The 20,390-nt window shown below is 43.3% G+C and overlaps 2 protein-coding genes and 1 pseudogene across 2 annotated transcripts; all 3 read right to left on the minus strand.

Annotated features, from left to right (window-relative positions):
• Positions 1 to 3,724: 3,724 nt before the first annotated feature.
• LOC136653726 (vomeronasal type-2 receptor 26-like) lies at positions 3,725 to 10,540 on the minus strand. The gene is made up of 6 exons (XM_066630609.1): positions 10,377 to 10,540; positions 9,569 to 9,860; positions 7,070 to 7,924; positions 6,432 to 6,659; positions 5,305 to 5,431; positions 3,725 to 4,626 (listed from the first exon to the last, which is right to left on the minus strand). The coding sequence occupies exons 1-6, from the start codon at positions 10,538 to 10,540 to the stop codon at positions 3,725 to 3,727; spliced, it is 2,568 nt and encodes an 855-aa protein (XP_066486706.1).
• Positions 8,396 to 8,515, minus strand: LOC136654448 (5S ribosomal RNA; annotated as a pseudogene).
• Positions 10,541 to 13,700: 3,160 nt separating the features above from the next.
• Positions 13,701 to 20,113, minus strand: LOC136653727 (vomeronasal type-2 receptor 26-like). Its single transcript, XM_066630610.1, has 6 exons — positions 19,950 to 20,113; positions 19,142 to 19,433; positions 16,793 to 17,647; positions 16,155 to 16,382; positions 15,028 to 15,154; positions 13,701 to 14,602 (listed from the first exon to the last, which is right to left on the minus strand). The coding sequence occupies exons 1-6, from the start codon at positions 20,111 to 20,113 to the stop codon at positions 13,701 to 13,703; spliced, it is 2,568 nt and encodes an 855-aa protein (XP_066486707.1).
• Positions 20,114 to 20,390: the final 277 nt, after the last annotated feature.

Here is a 20,390-nt window from a genome sequence, read left to right on the forward strand (position 1 = left end):
TTGGAGGCAGACCTGGGGCCTCAGTGCGTCAGACAGTGCCTCAACCATGTTTTGACCATCATGGGGGTATTTTTTAAATGCTTCTATAAAATACCCCCATGATGGTCAAAACAGGGTTGATAATCCATTTAATAATCCATTTTGGCAAGAAGCAACTAAATAATAGTAACTCAAGATGATTATAGAGTTTGCCTCCATCTGCCTACTGCTTTTTTGTTCTAGGGCATCAGGTGCAGCTGAATCGCAAAAGAAAACACGAGTGTGATGCAACCAAGGCAGGGCACAATTCTATCATCTTTACAGTGCAGATACAGCCATCTGCACTCATTTTTTAAACTCATTAAGGAAGGGGGTAGTGTGAGTATCTTACCATTTCTGAAGGTCCTTGGACCTCAGCCTGTATTCTTCATCTGATACTAGGACCAAGTATGAGGACTGAAGTTTGTACAAATCAATCTTCCCCCCCCCATATCTGATATCTCTAACTTTCCTGTTCTGTACTGATGTGCTGCCAACATCTCAATGCAAAGTTCTCCCCCCTTCTCTTCATCTGCTTCTCTATTAAGTACCACGTACATCAATGATCAAATGCCCAGACCCTCCAGAAATGACTGAAATCCCTGTATACTCTGAGGGCCTCAGTGGGTTCCTCTCCTGGCCATTCCCCAGATTGATGGGGTCTGCCATTTGCTTTTAGCTCCATTCAAAACTCTGCCATGATAACCATTCCTCCCCCTCCATTTTTTATTTTTTTTTTGCAATTACTTGAGAACTCAACTGAGAAACTGAAGAGACTTGGCTTCCTTTTGATACAGTAGTGAATTGCAGAGTCCTTCTTTGTATTGGCCTGTCTGCTGCTGGTTTTTTTAATGTGTCTTCATCATGCGTTGGAAACTAGACGAATGTATTTGCATATATAATTGACTGATCCGAAAGTTTCATAAGTCGTTTATTCCAGAATTAGCCAATACTCTGCTTATAACACATCTCAGGAGAACTTAAAATACAGTTACAGGCATCCCCCACTCATTTGACAGGTTAGGAACTGGAGCAATGGTGAAAAGTGGAAATAGTCGAAAAGAAAAGTGGAACCCAGTTTTTTTTAGTTTACAAATGTTGTTTCTATTGCATTTTTTAGCTAACAAATTGCAAATGCATTTTTTTATCTTGCAAATTCCTGCTGTCACACAAAGATTTCTACAAATGGACTCTCAGTAACACCTTTGGAAATGGAAATAGATCCAGTGCTAATGTTCGTTCTCTCTCTCTCTCTCTCTCTCTCTCTCTCTCTCTCACACACACACACACACACACACACACACACACACACACACACACACACACACACACCCCAAAACAGTTTAAATCACCATGTCATATGTAAATCAACATGGGGAGGGCAATTTTAGCCTTTAGAACAGCAGAGAGGTTGAAAGAGTGGTGCATGTGATGAATGAATGAGTTCTGAGTATAATTGAAATATGTTGAAACAGCGCGTCATTGAAAAATAAATAATCAGAAACAGGAATACCTGTAGTTGCGCAGCCCCATAGATGAAATGCACATTTTTCCTGTCAGTGGTGTTAGATGCGATGGGGACTTCTTAAGAACATCAGAATCTCGTTCCAATCTGACCCTTGTTCATTCTCTAATTTGCCTCGCCCCCATTCATAATGTCATCTCTCCATCTCCTCCCCTGTCATGCATTCTTATTCTCTTATCCCACCTTCCTTCTCAGTCAACCATACTACTCCATTACTTTGGGTGACACTCAAGATCATGACTTGGGGCATTTGGTGGGCTGTGAGATACAGGAAGCTGGACTAGATGGTCCTATGACCTGATCCAGTGGAACTGTTCTTATGTTCTTATGACCCAACCCTTCTCGTAAAGAAGGAACTGGGGAAGAAGTAGAGAGAAAACTAGATTGAGTGGTGATGGAAAACCAAGATTTGAATCAAGATGAAGACTTCATCTGTATTCCATGCTGTAACCATTTGACGAGGGAGTCAATCCCTGCTGCAGCTCAACTAGAATACATGGAGCATTGCAGTGTCTCAGCTCCCATGGCAACCTTGCCCCATGTTAGCGATGGAATGGAAACCCTGAGGCTGAATTAAGGAGATGGGTATCATTGCCTCAGTGGTGCTAACTAGAAAACCCCCCCCCCCCCATGTCAGAGGGATGTTTGACTGGCAAAGTGCATATTAATGCATGAGTGCCACATAATGTTGACTAAGAATATTTCAAGTTCTCTGTGTAAAAAAAAATCTTAGCAGAGTTTACCTAGAAAATAGCCAACAAAGAGAAGTAGGGTCAAGTACTGGGTGATATCTTTGCTCCACCTGGGCTAAAAGCAGCTCCACTGTGTTTTGGTGGGACTAAATTTCAGATCCACACTGAATAATTGAACCACGGGTCAGAACAAAAAGGGTTGCTAGTTGAGAGAGTAAGAAATTCCATAATGATGTTTCTTCTGAGTAAAACATTCCTGGTCATTGTCTCAGAAGCTCACAATTGCACTCACTTTCACTACAACAGCTGTTAGTGCCATTCAGGCGCTAGCAGCCAATTGCCCCCTCCCCGCCGTGCTCCAGGGCTGAGGCTTGAGCCGCAATTGGATGATGCTGTTGTGGAGGCGGGACTTGAGCGCCAGCTCGGAGCGTGCGCTCTGGCTGGGCTCAGTTTGCTCCTGGCTGGCAACCCCGCCTGCCCGCCCTATTAACCAGTCTGGGATTAGCTGGTCGCTTTCGGGGGCCGGGTAGGAATTTTTTGCAGTCATCCTGACTGGACCTTGGATGGCTGTTTTTTCGCCTACCTCAGACTGGCAAAGGGTGGTGCGGTTACTAGGTTAATCTGGGTTGGTCACTCCCAGTGTGGGCAGGGTACGTGCGGGGCTGGGTAGGCAGGTACGTGGCTCGGTGTCTATCCAAGGCAGCAGGGTGATGGGTAAGTCTGAACCGCTCCCATGATGCCTGACCGGCTCCAGGAGGAAGGCAGGCAAACCCCTTGCCTGGACTGACAGGATGGTGCGGCTCGGCCGACTAGCCTGAAGTCCAGCTGCCTTGCCCCCTTTGGGGGGTGGTGACGACAGACCTAAGCTGGCAACTGATGGCTGGGGCCTTGAGCCAGGTAGTACGCCCAATGAGAATGCAGGGGGAGGCAGACGGCTAGGACTGTTTCCCCCATATGGCCCTGCACGATTGATGTTCAGTGTTATCGCCCTGCTGCAGTTGAAGTTCAATAAAGTGACCCATTTTCATCCAAGCCAAAGTCTGGTGTCTTTATTGCGGGTGTTGGGGTAATGCTAAATACATTGAATAGTGAAGAAAACCAAGTCAAGAGAATTTACTGTTTATTAAACAATGTTCTGACTGCAAAGCAGCATTTTATTTATCACTAGAGGCAGGATTTTTGTGATAACGAAATAAAAAGACATAACACCACTTTCTGCACTTCTCATTTTTGTAAAAACTGAAGCAAAAACCCAAAATCTACAAAATCTGTGAATAACTTAAACCATTCTCTACATGCTTGTGGCTGCATCTGCTGACACCATATCACCTATATCACCTACCTAGTGCACTTTTAAAGTGAACTTCATTGATTATAATTATAATTATTTATTTAAAAAATGTACTCAGAATAAAAACAGTGCTTTCTGCACTCCTAACTTTGGAAAACACCCAAATTTGTGAAAAAATAAAATCATTTTAACCTACTTCTACTTATTGCGCCTTATCAACTGCTCCTTACAGTTCAGTTCAGGCCTTAGGATGATTATATACACTTTGGGGGAAAAGATGCAAGCTAGCAGGCCAGCACTGGAGGCCAAGATGGAGAAGATCTCCACGGCCACCATGTATTTCCCTTTAGTGCTTAGATAAGCTGGCACAAAAGACAGCCACACACTGCAAAAAACCAACATGCTAAAAGTGATGAACTTGGCTTCATTAAAAGAGTTGGGCAACTTCCGAGCAAAGAAAGCCACAATGAAGCTGACAAGGGCCAGAATTCCCAGGTATCCCAGAACATAGTAAAACATATTGCTTGATCCTTCATTGCATTCCACAACAATTTCTTGAGGCAGAGAGTGCATGTCCACATGGGGGAATGGGGGATATGCGCATAGCCACACCATGGAAATCCCTACTTGAATGCATGAACAGCAGAGAACGATGGAGTTTGCAAATCTGTTCCCCACCCATCTCCTCAGCGTGGAGTCTGGCTTGGTGGCCATGAAAGCCAGAACCACAGTGATGGTCTTGGCCAAGACGGAAGAAACAGCCACTGAGAAAATGATACCAAAAGCAGTTTGTCGTAGCTGACAGGTCAGGATGGTTGAACGGCCAATGAACAGCAGGGAGCAGAGGAAGCAGAGGAAGAGGGAGACAAGCAGGCAGTAGGTGAGGTTCCGGTTATTGGCTTTGACGATGGGAGTGTTCCGGTGCTTGATGAAGATTCCCAGAACCAAAACTGTGGTGAGAGAGAGGGACAGAGCCAAAACAGCCCAGCTGATGCCCAAAGGTTCATTGAATGAGAGGAAGTTTAGCTTCTTGGGGAGACATTGATTTCTCTCCTTTTTTGCGTATTGATCTTTTGGGCAGTTACCACAGTCATTCATATCTTAAAAAAATAAAAATAAAAACTGTTTTTAGTTCTTCAAAATAATATGTTTTGAGGTACACACATAAGAAATATCTGTACAATAGTATCAACACATCTGTACTATATCCAACTGCTTGGATAATTACACAAGGCTGACCAACATATGGCTTACATTAAGCTGTATGAGAAGAAGGGAAAGTTGCGAAGTTCCCAAATTTATGAGGCTGTCAGCCCCATTCTAATTGTAGAACTGCAAGTGTCAACTGCCTTACAACAGTCATAAAATACATTCTGGCAGCAAGTGGAGTTTCATGTCACTGGAGCACTGGAGAGGAGGAGGGTGACCCTCCCCCTCACACACACACCAGTAGACACAAAAACTCCCACTAATCAAGATAAGGCATGGGGGAGGTGGGACAGGGTGGGATGGGTGGAATGGGGAGGCAATGGGGATAGATCAGGTCCAGGCATGGGGCTGGTTCCGCATAGTTGTGGTTGTATCTGCCGAAGCCAAGCCCCCTTCCTGGATCTGATCCCCAACACAGGAATTTGTGCCAGTGATTTTGCTGGTGCCCATCTGAGTAGACCTGGCTGGGTCTTGAAGGCTTATCCCTGGGATCAAAACCTCGGGGACAAAATATATTATCAATGTTGATATCATGCATGTAAATTCACAATATGTATGATGATGCCTACCCTTCTGGGGTGAAATTTTCCCCTCTGGACACAGGACACAAGTGTAGCAACAAAAAGGTTCCCCCTCCTTCTTCTGTTTTCTGAAACCAGGGTGGCAGTAGTCATTGCACACAGCGAGGGGCACAACCTAAGGAAAAGAAGGCCTCCCCTTTTATTCTCTTAACTTTGTAATGAACAGGCTGCTGAACCGAAGTAAGACCAAGAATATTTTACACAGCCCAGTCCTCCCCCCCCAACACACACACATACACACTATGTCATGCAGCCTCATCAAGAACTTGTGTAAGTTTGAGGAGGGAAAATGGGAGGCACTGCACAAAGAAGAGGGAATAGGATCCTGGTCAACACTGTCTCAGGCCTGTTAAAGTGAGGGCACAATCCTAACCCCTTATGTCAGTACTTTCCAGCGCCGGCATAGCGGTGGGACATGGGCTGCATCTTGCTGTTGGGTGTCACTCACGGAGGCCTCCTCAAAGTAAGGGAATGTTTGTTCCCTGACCTCAGAGCTGCATTGCCCTTATGTCAGTGCTGGAAAGCACTGACGTAAGGGGTTAGGATTGCGCCCTAAGTCGGTTAAAAACCCTACATTTTGTGGCCAGGAACATACTGATAAGTTAATGATGGACAAATTGTTGTCTCTATGCTTCCTGACGACAATTTTCTGATTAAACCCATCTACCCTTTTTCTGGCTGGACGTGGTCTACCCGTGCTTCTCAGGATTCTCAATAATGACCCCCATTTCCCAATTAAAATTATCTCAACTGTGCAGAAAAATTAAAATCACTTTAAACAAGAAGGGCAGGAGTCACCCATCTTTAAACATTTCCATGAACCATGGAATCAGCATTGCCACAAAAGAAGACACACAGCCCAATCCTGTGCTTGGCGGCACGGCTCTGTACCACTGAACACTGTCACAAATATCCTGTAAGGCATGTTTGCCAGCCTCACCGCTGGCACGGGGTGGGGAGGAAGCGGCTCCTTCTGTGGGCCTCCTTGTACCTCAGAACTGCTGCCAATCACGACTGTGACCCACTTCTGGTTTTTGGACATTGCTGCCATCCCCTCCACCCCACCCCTGTAAGTCCTTGAAGATCTGGAAATCTCTGCCATCATCTGCTCCTACCTGGTTGAAACTGCTGTACCAAGTGATGATGGTCTCATCAATGAAGAACTCTCTACCTGGTGGTGAATGGGGATCCATCCTTCCTACTTTGACTTTTGTGAAGGATTTGTTTGGGAAAGTAATCCAGTTGACAATATCAAATCCAGCTGCCAGTTCCCCCTTCTCGTCAAAAGACACCTGGTCCCCTGCAGTATTGTTAAAAGAGATGCTCCTCAGAAAAGGGTGTAGCTAGAGGGAGAGGGAAGAGGTAGATTTTGCAGAAGTCCTGTTCTTCCAGGATTACTAAAATGTTTTTTGACTTTGTATTTGGGGGAAAATAATGAATTTGATTAAAAGGGAGGCATGTGAGTGGTTTAGAAAATTATGAATGCTGTTGGGAAAGCAAAGATACTTTCTTAACCTGTTTCAGAGCACTAGAGTTTATCTTTTTATTCATTTGGTACCCCACTTTTCTCCCCAAAAGGATCCCTAAGGGAATTAGAGATATCCAATGAAATAAACTTGCAATGAATTCAGCAGAGACAAAATAAAGAACTTCATAACCCAATCCTATGGGTGCTTTCCATGTTATATTCAGAGACAATATACCAGACTCCTGCACTTGACACTGAGGACATCATTTCAATGAAATAGGTCACCTGCAAATGCTTAGATGTGGGCAGCTGCAGAAGGTCTCCAACTGCCATTGCTCTGTGGTTGACTTTTGAGAAACCCATGGAATGTAGAGCATATGCTACTGCATAGAGAGCATTGTAGATACTGTAGCTTTGTCCAGTCATGCTCATTTCAAAGAAAGGGCCAGGAAGACTCTCCGGCTTCTCTTCACCAGTGCAAATGTCCTTGCTCTCTTGATGCACATCAGTGCCTGGAAATAAACAGTTGAATGCCTGTTCCCAGAAATCCTTGATAAAACCATCTAGATCAGAAAGGGGATTCAAGATCTGAAGGAAATTTGTGAACCCCCGGACTTCGCTGGATGGACTTGCAAAGGACAGGGCCCCATGGAACACATGTACATCCAGAGCTCTCTGAAATGTCGCAATTGAGAAATCCCAGTGAGCTGTCGTCACCCACACCTTGCTAATCGGCTTCATAGTATCTGATTCAAGGAGGTTCAGGACCAACTGCACATCTAACATGGTATGGGTGTCACCACGTACCACACAGATATTGACACTTGATTCACTGAGAAAAATGGTCAAATTGTGATAGGGTTCCAACAGATTAAAAATGTCAAATAAGTTGCCCTGGATGGGTGTTCTTACAGTGAAGGCTGTACAGATGCTGCTCTGAGAAAGCATGTGTGCCAAGGTCTCCCCAAACTTTTCTCCTTTCTCATCTCTCTGCACAATGATCCCAACCCACTTCCACTGGAAGTGCAGAAGAAGCTTCACAATGCCGGTGTACTGATACTCTTCATTGGGGACCATGCGGTATAAGGAAGAGAGCTGAGTTATCTCATGTTCTATTGGAGCAAATGAACAATAGGTGACCTAAGCAAGAACAAGTGAACTGTTATGACTTGGGTGGACATTCAGTTTTAAATAATCACACATTTATAATCACTTTCGTATCCCAAACAACCTTGAATGAATTCATAATGGGATTTTGCCCATTTTAAACTCTCACTAGGAATGAGGTTCATCACTTGAACCTCAGTGTTACTCGTATTTGCATTCATTTTCCACATTCATATTTATTCCAATGTGTTGGCTGATGTAAAATTCATGCACATTTCTTGTTCTAAAAGGTGAAATTCAAGTATAAATACCTTCGAAGTATATCCTTTTTATTTATTTAATATATAAAAAAAGAATTAATGAATACAATCTTTTTTTTTCTAATCTTTTCTTTTTAAATAAGAACTGTTTTTACATTGGCCACATCTTTCTTGATAAACATCAAAGTCACAACTGTAACTAACAATTGGTTGGCAACCTTCAGTCTCGAAAGACTATGGTATAAGCCTACAGCACCCGGTATTCCCAGGCGGTCTCCCATCCAAGCACTAACCGGGCCTGACCCTGCTTAGCTTCCAAGCTCAGACGAGATCGGGCATGTGCAGGGTAACAGTTGCTGCAAAGTCGCTACCCTTTTGCAGGTAAGCTGAGGTGATTTTCCAACCTGAGTTGTTCTCAAAAATGCCCCAGCCCAACACAGGCTACTAAAATGCATCACTCAATGGGGGGTTTCACTGTTAGGCTCTACATATCCAGGTCCTGCCCACATCACAATGTACACCAGAGAAGTGACTCAGTACATCCACAAACTCCTGCTACCTGTCCTTTGCTGTTTCAGACCTGAATCCACCCACCTCTCCATCATCTGTTCTGCTCAGAAGCAGCAGCTCATGGGGACTCTGAAAAGCTAGGTAAAGCTTGCCACTAGCCAGAAGTTGTAGAGTTTTGGGATCTTGCCACAGGCTGGATCTTGGCTTCATCAGTGCACGCCAGGATCCTATCCCTATTTTCCTAGCCTGACATGCCCCCTTCCATTCCTCAGATTTACATCAGCAAAATAGTAAAAAAGAAATATATATATTGTACTTACTTCTCCAGGCTGTCTCATTGTCCACCCCACAGAATGGAGACCATATTCTGGCAGTGTGACTACATCGCATAATATGGTGGGGGTTAGAATTAGGCTCAGTCTCACTATTTCAGGATGTACACAGATCTACTGTCTGGGACAAAGGAACCATACTGACTGTTGTCCCATTTTTGGAAAATAATTCTAGAGCAGCTACTTGGTTATGGTACTACCTGAAGCAAGCAAAACTCATTTTTAAGGCAGAAAAATGAAGGAAAGAAATCTATATGATACCAACATTGGAGATTGACCATAGGTGGTGGGTCTCTTTCCCAGCATCAATGATGAAACACCACAGCTGCTGTGGACAGAACAGAGTACTGGCTCAATTTAATATTTTCTAAAAGTAAATCAACAGCCAATATTGTCCCACTGACTAGACCATCAAGTTGATATCTGAAGGACTGAGTACCTAGGAGTGCCCACACAGTAGTTCCCCCATAGGCAAAATAAGTAGAAAACAGGGTTGCTATTTTCTCAAATAGAGGTGCCTGAAAATAGAACTCATCCCTGGTAGACAGGGACATTTGGTGCATAGTGTGTCTTACCTGAGGAATCTTGTAAATGCCTAAAATGGTGTCCATGTAGAGAGAGATCTCAGAATCCAGGCCCCCAATGACAGCTACTGGAATCTTCTGACCATCACAATTGTAGTTGAGAACAGTCCTACTCTGACTAAAGAGAAGGTTCACGGTGTTCCGATAAGTCATCCGTGCATCAAAATGGCTGTCGTAGATGTGGAATCCCAAGCTGACATTGGGTAAGATCTTGGGGTTCTCATTTATCTCCCTCACAGCAAACATCATAGACAGGACATGCTGGTAGTTCTTTGGTATGGTGCTAAAGCGAGAGACACATGATGCGTAAGGTGGAAATTTTCTGTTTCACTTTCTTCTTAGCACACTTGTCTATTGTGAAGGCAGCAAGTGTCACATCACAGGTATCCATTAAGAAATTAAAGTGACAAAGTGAAGTAGCCATTTTAACCTATAGGACATTAACTGGATCTTTAAATAAGAGAATAGGGCTGCAGTTCTATAAACACATCCATTGGAGTAAGCCTAACTGGGCACTGTAAGACATACTTCTGTGTAAGCTTGCATGGGATTTTTCCCACCTTGTTTTTCCTTTGACTTTCAAAAGAAGAACACCCTGAATAAATAGGGATATATTAACTCTGTCCCTTTGCTTCAGTTGATTCTCCCTCCTTCCTTCAAACTAGCTTCTCATATTAACAGAGACCCACTGAACAGCTATAGGATAAAAAAGGCTGATTATCCCAAAGCTTGCATTACTCTCCTCATCTACGTATAGTTATTATGGAATAGTCAAGGATGTTTAATGCAATTTTCTTACACAACTTCTTGAACCAACTTTGTTTTGGGGTGTTCTTTGAAGGTCACAGTGTCCGCAACGGAGAAGAGCTGGGAAGTGATTTCACCAATCTCAAGATCCCCTGGTTGATAGTACTGATACTGCAGCTGGAGCTGATCACTTGTGGTACACATAGAAGGACTCATCTTGCTCCTAGTTTGAGGCAGGAGCAGCAACAACATGAGTTGCAGTGAGAAGGAGATAGCTGACATGGAGAAGGCAAAACCTCCTGCCCTTAATTCAGACTCTCCTGATCTTCCTGTCTCGATTCATCCAGCAGCAGCCTAGTTACAATATACCACTTTGATCCTTCAAGAACATGTTGATCTGATCTCACAACTATCCTCTATGTTCAAATGCAAAGATACCAAATAATAGTTGGAGGCAGACCTGGGGGCCTCAGTGTGTCAGACAGTACCTCAACCATGTTTTGACCATCATGGGGGTATTTTTTAAATGCTTCTATAAAATACCCCCATGATAGTCAAAACAGGGTTGATAATCCATTTAATAATCCATTTTGGCAAGAAGGAACTAAATAATAGTAACTCAAGATGATTATAGCGTTTGCCTCTATCTGCCTATTGCTTTTTTGTTCTAGGGCATCAGGTGCAGCTGAATCGCAAAAGAAAACAGGAGTGTGATGCAACCAAGGCAGGGCACAATTCTATCATCTTTACAGTGCAGATACAGCCATCTGCACTCATTTTTTAAACTCATTAAGGAAGGGGGTAGTGTGAGTATCTTATCATTTCTGAAGGTCCTTGGAGCTCAGCCTGTATTCTTCATCTGATACTAGGCCTAAGTATGAGGACTGAAGTCTGCACAAATTAATCTCGAGTTCTTTCCCCCCATATCTGATATCTCTAACTTTCCGGTTCTGTACTGATGTGCTGCCAACATCTCAATGCAAAGTTCTCCCCCCTTCTCTTCATCTGCTTCTTTATTAAGCACCACGTACATCAATGATCAAATGCCAAGACCCTCCAGAAATGACTGAAAATCCCTGTATACTCTGAGGGCCTCAGTGGGTTCCTCTCCTGGGCATTCCCCAGATTGATGGGGTCTGCCATTTGCTTTTAGCTCCATTCCAAACTCTGCCATGATAACCATTCCTCCCCCTCCCCATTTTTTTTTTTTTTTGCAATTACTTGAGAACTCAACTGAGAAACTGAAGAGACTTGGCTTCCTTTTGATACAGCAGTGAATTGCAGAGTCCTTCTTTGTATTGGCCTGTCTGCTGTTGGTTTTCTAATGTGTCTTGATCATGCGTTGGAAACTAGACGAATGTATTTGCATATATAATTGACTGATCTGAAAGTTTCATAAGTCGTTTATTCCAGAATTAGCCAATACTCTGCTTATAACACATCTCAGGAGAACTTAAAATACAGGCATCCCCCACTCATTTGACAGGTTAGGGACTGGAGCAATGGTGAAAAGTGGAAATAGTCAAAAAGTGGAACTCAGTTTTTTTTTAGTTTACAAATGTTGCTTCCAATGCATTTTTTAGCTAGCAAATTGCAAATGCATTTTTTTTATCTTGCAAATTCCTGCTGTCACACAAAGATTTCTGCAAATGAACTCTCAGTAACACCTTTGGAAATGGAAGTAGATCCAGCGCTAAAGTTCTCTCTCTCTCTCTCTCTCTCTCTCTCTCTCTCTCTCACACACACACACACACACACACACACACACACACACACACACCAAAACAGTTTAAATCACCATGTCATATGTAAATCAACATGGGGAGGGCAATTTTAGTCTTTAGAACAGCTGGGAGGTTGAAAGAGTGGTGCATGTGATGAATGAATGAGTTCTGGGTATAATTGAAATATGTTGAAAGAGCACATCATTGAAAAATAATCAGAAATGGGAATACCTGTAGTTGCACAGCCCCATAGATGAAATGCACATTTCTCCTGTCAGTTGTGTTAGATGCGATGGGGACTTCTTAAGAACATCAGAATCTCTTTCCACTCTGACCCTTGCTCATTCTCTAATTTGCCTCGCCCCCATTCATAACATCATCTCTCCATCTCCTCGCCTGTCATGCTTTCTTATTCTCTTATCCCACCTTCCTTCTCACTCAACCCTACTACTCCCTTACTTTGGGTGCCACTCAAGATCATGACCTGGGGCATTTGGTGGGCTGTGAGATACTAGAAGGACTAGATGGTTCTATGGCCTGATCCAGTGGAGCTGTTCTTATGTTCTTATGACCCAATCCTTCTAGTAAAGAAGGAACTGGGGAAGAAGTAGAGAGAAAACTAGATTGAGTGGTGATGGCAAAACCAAGATTTGAATCAAGTTTAAGACTCATCTGTATTCCATGCCATAACCATTTGGCGAGGGAGTCAATCCCTGCTGAAGGTCAACTAGAATACATGGAGCATTGCAGTGTCTCAGCTCCCATGGCAACCTTGCCCACTTTTAGCGATGGAATGGAAATCCTAAGGCTGAATTAAGGAGATGGGTATCATTGCCTCAGTGGTGCTAACTAGAGACTTCCCCCCATGTCAGAGGGATGTTTGACAGGCAAAGTGCATATTAATGCATAAGTGCCACATAATGTTGATTAAGAATATTTCAAGTTCTCGGCGTAAAAAAAAATGTCAGCAAGGGAGAGTTTACCTAGAAAACAGCCAACAAAGAGAAGCAGGGTCAACTACTGGGTGATTTCATTGCTCCACCTGGGCTAAAAGCAGCTCCACTGTGTTTTGGTGGGACTAAATTTCCGATCCAGACTGAATAATTGAACCATGGGTCAGAACAAAAAGGGTTGCTAGTTGAGAGAGTAAGAAATTCCATAATGATGTTTCTTCTGAGTAAAACATTCCTGGTCATTGTCTCAGAAGCTCACAATTGCACTCACTTTCACTGCAATGCTAAATACATTGAATGGTGAAGAAAACCAAGTCAAGAGGATTTACAATGTTCGGACTGGAAAGCAGCATTTTTATTTATCACTAGAGGCAGGCTTCTTGTGATAAAGAAATAAAAAGACATAACACCACTTTCTGCACTTCTCATTTTTGTAAAAACTGAAGCAAAAATCCAAAATCTACAAAATCTGTGAATAACTTAAACCATTCTCTACATGCTTGTGGCTGCATCTGCTGACACCATATCACCTATATCACCTATATCACCTACCTAGTGCACTTTTAAAGTGAGCTTCATTTATTATAATTATAATTATTTATTTAAAAATGTACTCAGAATAAAAACAGTGCTTTCTGCACTCCTAACTTTGGAAAACACCCAAATTTGTGAAAAAAATAAAATCATTTTCACCTACTTCTACTTATTGCGCCTTATCAGCTGCTCCTTACAGTTCAGTTCAGGCCTTAGGATGATTATATACACTTTGGGGGAAAAGATGCAAGCCAGCAGGCCAGCACTGGAGGCCAAGATGGAGAAGATCTCCACAGCCACCATGTATTTCCCTTTAGTGCTTAGATAAGCTGGCACAAAAGACAGCCACACACTGCAAAAAGCCAACATGCTAAAAGTGATGAACTTGGCTTCATTAAAAGAGTTGGGCAACTTCCGAGCAAAGAAAGCCACAATGAAGCTGACAAGGGCCAGAATTCCCAGGTATCCCAGAACATAGTAAAACATATTGCTTGATCCTTCATTGCATTCCACAACAATTTCTTGAGGCAGAGAGTGCATGTCAAAATCTGGGAATGGGCGATCAGTGCACAGCCACACCATGGAAATCCCTGCTTGAATGCATGAACAGCAGAGGACAATGGAGTTTGCAAATCTGTTCCCCACCCATCTCCTCAGCGTGGAGTCTGGCTTGGTGGCCATGAAGGCCAGAACCACCGTGATGGTCTTCGCCAAGACGGAAGAAACAGCCACTGAGAAAATGATACCAAAAGCAGTTTGTCGTAACTGACAGTTCAAGATGGAAGGATGGCTAATGAACAGCAGGGAGCAGAGGAAGCAGAGGAAGAGGGAGACAAGCAGGCAGTAGGTGAGGTTCCGGTTATTGGCTTTGACGATGGGAGTGTTCCGGTGCTTGATGAAGATTCCCAGAACCAAAGCTGTGGTGAGAGAGAGGGACAGAGCCAAAACAGCCCAGCTGATGCCCAAAGGTTCATTGAATGAGAGGAAGTTTATCTTCTTGGGGAGACATTGATTTCTCTCCTTGTTTGGGTACTGATCTTCTGGGCAATTACCACAGTCATTCATATCTTAAAAAAATAAAAATAAAAACTGTTTTTAGTTCTTCAAAATAATATGTTTTGAGGTACACACATAAGAAATATCTGTACAATAGTATCAACACATCTGTACTATATCCAGCTGCTTAGATAATTACACAAGGCTGACCAACAGGGAGGTGGGACAGGGTGGGATGTGGAGGCAATGGGGATAGATCAGGTCCAGGAATGGGGCTGGTTCCACACAGTTGCAGCTGTATCTGCCGAAGCCAAGCCCCCTTCCTGGATCTGATCCCCAACACAGGAATTTGTGCCAGTGATTTTGCTGGTGCCCATCTGAGTAGACCTGGCTGGGTCTTGAAGGCTTATCCCTGGGAACAAAACCTCGGGGACAAAATATATTATCAATGTTGATATCATGCATGTAAATTCACAATATGTATGATGATGCCTACCCTTCTGGGGTGAAATTTTCCCCTCTGGACACAGGACACAAGTGTAGCAACAAAAAGGTTCCCCCTCCTTCTTCTGTTTTCTGAAACCAGGGTGGCAGTAGTCATTGCACACAGCGAGGGGCACAACCTAAGGAAAAGAAGGCCTCCCCTTTTATTCTCTTAACTTTGTAATGAACAGGCTGCTGAACTGAAGTAAGACTAAGAATATTTTACACAGCCCAGTCCTCCCCCCCCAACACACACACATACACACTATGTCATGCAGCCTCATCAAGAACTTGTGTAAGTTTGAGGAGGGAAAATGGGAGGCACTGCACAAAGAAGAGGGAATAGGATCCTGGTCAACACTGTCTCAGGCCTGTTAAAGTGAGGGCACAATCCTAACCCCTTATGTCAGTACTTTCCAGCGCCGGCATAGCGGTGGGACATGGGCTGCATCTTGCTGTTGGGTGTCACTCACGGAGGCCTCCTCAAAGTAAGGGAATGTTTGTTCCCTGACGTCAGAGCTGCATTGCCCTTATGTCAGTGCTGGAAAGCACTGACGTAAGGGGTTAGGATTGCGCCCTAAGTCAGTTAAAAACCCTACATTTTGTGGCCAGGAACATACTGATAAGTTAATGATGGACAAATTGTTGTCTCTATGCTTCCTGACGACAATTTTCTGATTAAACCCATCTACCCTTTTTCTGGCTGGACGTGGTCTACCCGTGCTTCTCAGGATTCTCAATAATGACCCCCATTTCCCAATTAAAATTATCTCAACTGTGCAGAAAAATTAAAATCACTTTAAACAAGAAGGGCAGGAGTCACCCATCTTTAAACATTTCCATGAACCATGGAATCAGCATTGCCACAAAAGAAGACACACAGCCCAATCCTGTGCTTGGCGGCACGGCTCTGTACCACTGAACACTGTCACAAATATCCTGTAAGGCATGTTTGCCAGCCTCACCGCTGGCACGGGGTGGGGAGGAAGCGGCTCCTTCTGTGGGCCTCCTTGTACCTCAGAACTGCTGCCAATCACGACTGTGACCCACTTCTGGTTTTTGGACATTGCTGCCATCCCCTCCACCCCACCCCTGTAAGTCCTTGAAGATCTGGAAATCTCTGCCATCATCTGCTCCTACCTGGTTGAAACTGCTGTACCAAGTGATGATGGTCTCATCAATGAAGAACTCTCTACCTGGTGGTGAATGGGGATCCATCCTTCCTACTTTGACTTTTGTGAAGGATTTGTTTGGGAAAGTAATCCAGTTGACAATATCAAATCCAGCTGCCAGTTCCCCCTTCTCGTCAAAAGACACCTGGTCCCCTGCAGTATTGTTAAAAGAGATGCTCCTCAGAAAAGGGTGTAGCTAGAGGGAGAGGGAAGAGGTAGATTTTGCAGAAGTCCTGTTCTTCCAGGATTACTAAAATGTTTTTTGACTTTGTATTTGGGGGAAAATAATGAATTTGATTAAAAGGGAGGCATGTGAGTGGTTTAGAAAATTATGAATGCTGCTGGGAAAGCAAAGATACTTTCTTAACCTGTTTCAGAGCACTAGAGTTTATCTTTTTATTCATTTGGTACCCCACTTTTCTCCCCAAAAGGATCCCTAAGGGAATTAGAGATATCCAATGAAATAAACTTGCAATGAATTCAGCAGAGACAAAATAAAGAACTTCATAACCCAATCCTATGGGTGCTTTCCATGTTATATTCAGAGACAATATACCAGACTCCTGCACTTGACACTGAGGACATCATTTCAATGAAATAGGTCACCTGCAAATGCTTAGATGTGGGCAGCTGCAGAAGGTCTCCAACTGCCATTGCTCTGTGGTTGACTTTTGAGAAACCCATGGAATGTAGAGCATATGCTACTGCATAGAGAGCATTGTAGATACTGTAGCTTTGTCCAGTCATGCTCATTTCAAAGAAAGGGCCAGGAAGACTCTCCGGCTTCTCTTCACCAGTGCAAATGTCCTTGCTCTCTTGATGCACATCAGTGCCTGGAAATAAACAGTTGAATGCCTGTTCCCAGAAATCCTTGATAAAACCATCTAGATCAGAAAGGGGATTCAAGATCTGAAGGAAATTTGTGAACCCCCGGACTTCGCTGGATGGACTTGCAAAGGACAGGGCCCCATGGAACACATGTACATCCAGAGCTCTCTGAAATGTCGCAATTGAGAAATCCCAGTGAGCTGTCGTCACCCACACCTTGCTAATCGGCTTCATAGTATCTGATTCAAGGAGGTTCAGGACCAACTGCACATCTAACATGGTATGGGTGTCACCACGTACCACACAGATATTGACACTTGATTCACTGAGAAAAATGGTCAAATTGTGATAGGGTTCCAACAGATTAAAAATGTCAAATAAGTTGCCCTGGATGGGTGTTCTTACAGTGAAGGCTGTACAGATGCTGCTCTGAGAAAGCATGTGTGCCAAGGTCTCCCCAAACTTTTCTCCTTTCTCATCTCTCTGCACAATGATCCCAACCCACTTCCACTGGAAGTGCAGAAGAAGCTTCACAATGCCGGTGTACTGATACTCTTCATTGGGGACCATGCGGTATAAGGAAGAGAGCTGAGTTATCTCATGTTCTATTGGAGCAAATGAACAATAGGTGACCTAAGCAAGAACAAGTGAACTGTTATGACTTGGGTGGACATTCAGTTTTAAATAATCACACATTTATAATCACTTTCGTATCCCAAACAACCTTGAATGAATTCATAATGGGATTTTGCCCATTTTAAACTCTCACTAGGAATGAGGTTCATCACTTGAACCTCAGTGTTACTCGTATTTGCATTCATTTTCCACATTCATATTTATTCCAATGTGTTGGCTGATGTAAAATTCATGCACATTTCTTGTTCTAAAAGGTGAAATTCAAGTATAAATACCTTCGAAGTATATCCTTTTTATTTATTTAATATATAAAAAAAGAATTAATGAATACAATCTCTTTTTTTCTAATCTTTTCTTTTTAAATAAGAATTGTTTTTACATCTTTCTTGATAAACATCAAAGTCACAACTGTAACTAACAATTGGTGTGGAGGCAAAGTCGCTACCCTTTTGCAGGTAAGCTGACGTGATTTTCCAACCTGAGTTGTTCTCAAAAATGCCCCAGCCCAACACAGGCTACTAAAATGCATCACTCAATGGGGGGTTTCACTGTTAGGCTCTACATATCCAGGTCCTGCCCACATCACAATGTACACCAGACAAGTGACTCAGTACATCCACAAACTCCTGCTACCTGTCCTTTGCTGTTTCAGACCTGAATCCACCCACCTCTCCATCATCTGTTCTGCTCAGAAGCAGCAGCTCATGGGGACTCTGAAAAGCTAGGTAAAGCTTGCCACTAGCCAGAAGTTGTAGAGTTTTGGGATCTTGCCACAGGCTGGATCTTGGCTTCATCAGTGCACGCCAGGATCCTATCCCTATTTTCCTAGCCTGACATGCCCCCTTCCATTCCTCAGATTTACATCAGCAAAATAGTAAAAAAGGAATATATATATTGTACTTACTTCTCCAGGCTGTCTCATTGTCCACCCCGCAGAATGGAGACCATATTCTGGCAGTGTGACTACATCGCATAATATGGTGGGGGTTAGAATTAGGCTCAGTCTCACTATTTCAGGATGTACACAGATCTACTGTCTGGGACAAAGGAGCCATACTGACTGTTGTCCCATTTTTGGAAAATAATTCTAGAGCAGCTACTTGGTTATGGTACTACCTGAAGCAAGCAAAACTCATTTTTAAGGCAGAAAAATGAAGGAAAGAAATCTATATGATACCAACATTGGAGATTGACCATAGGTGGTGGGTCTCTTTCCCAGCATCAATGATGAAACACCACAGCTGCTGTGGACAGAACAGAGTACTGGCTCAATTTAATATTTTCTAAAAGTAAATCAACAGCCAATATTGTCCCACTGACTAGACCATCAAGTTGATATCTGAAGGACTGAGTACCTAGGAGTGCCCACACAGTAGTTCCCCCATAGGCAAAATAAGTAGAAAACAGGGTTGCTATTTTCTCAAATAGAGGTGCCTGAAAATAGAACTCATCCCTGGTAGACAGGGACATTTGGTGCATAGTGTGTCTTACCTGAGGAATCTTGTAAATGCCTAAAATGGTGTCCATGTACAGAGAGATCTCAGAATCCAGGCCCCCAATGACAGCTACTGGAATCTTCTGACCATCACAATTGTAGTTGAGAACAGTCCTACTCTGACTAAAGAGAAGGTTCACGGTGTTCCGATAAGTCATCCGTGCATCAAAATGGCTGTCGTAGATGTGGAATCCCAAGCTGACATTGGGTAAGATCTTGGGGTTCTCATTTATCTCCCTCACAGCAAACATCATAGACAGGACATGCTGGTAGTTCTTTGGTATGGTGCTAAAGCGAGAGACACATGATGCGTAAGGTGGAAATTTTCTGTTTCACTTTCTTCTTAGCACACTTGTCTATTGTGAAGGCAGCAAGTGTCACATCACAGGTATCCATTAAGAAATTAAAGTGACAAAGTGAAGTAGCCATTTTAACCTATAGGACATTAACTGGATCTTTAAATAAGAGAATAGGGCTGCAGTTCTATAAACACATCCATTGGAGTAAGCCTAACTGGGCACTGTAAGACATACTTCTGTGTAAGCTTGCATGGGATTTTTCCCACCTTGTTTTTCCTTTGACTTTCAAAAGAAGAACACCCTGAATAAATAGGGATATATTAACTCTGTCCCTTTGCTTCAGTTGATTCTCCCTCCTTCCTTTAAACTAGCTTCTCATATTAACAGAGACCCACTGAACAGCTATAGGATAAAAAAGGCTGATTATCCCAAAGCTTGCATTACTCTCCTCATCTACGTATAGTTATTATGGAATAGTCAAGGATGTTTAATGCAATTTTCTTACACAACTTCTTGAACCAACTTTGTTTTGGGGTGTTCTTTGAAGGTCACAGTGTCCGCAACGGAGAAGAGCTGGGAAGTGATTTCACCAATCTCAAGATCCCCTGGTTGATAGTACTGATACTGCAGCTGGAGCTGATCACTTGTGGTACACATAGAAGGACTCATCTTGCTCCTAGTTTGAGGCAGGAGCAGCAACAACATGAGTTGCAGTGAGAAGGAGATAGCTGACATGGAGAAGGCAAAACCTCCTGCCCTTAATTCAGACTCTCCTGATCTTCCTGTCTCGATTCATCCAGCAGCAGCCTAGTTACAATATACCACTTTGATCCCTCAAGAACATGTTGATCTGATCTCACAACTATCCTCTATGTTCAAATGCAAAGATACCAAATAATAGTTGGAGGCAGACCTGGGGGCCTCAGTGTGTCAGACAGTACCTCAA

Source organism: Tiliqua scincoides, chromosome 5 (genome assembly GCF_035046505.1).
Source record: "Tiliqua scincoides isolate rTilSci1 chromosome 5, rTilSci1.hap2, whole genome shotgun sequence".
In the NCBI taxonomy this organism is placed as follows: Eukaryota; Metazoa; Chordata; class Lepidosauria; order Squamata; family Scincidae; genus Tiliqua; species Tiliqua scincoides.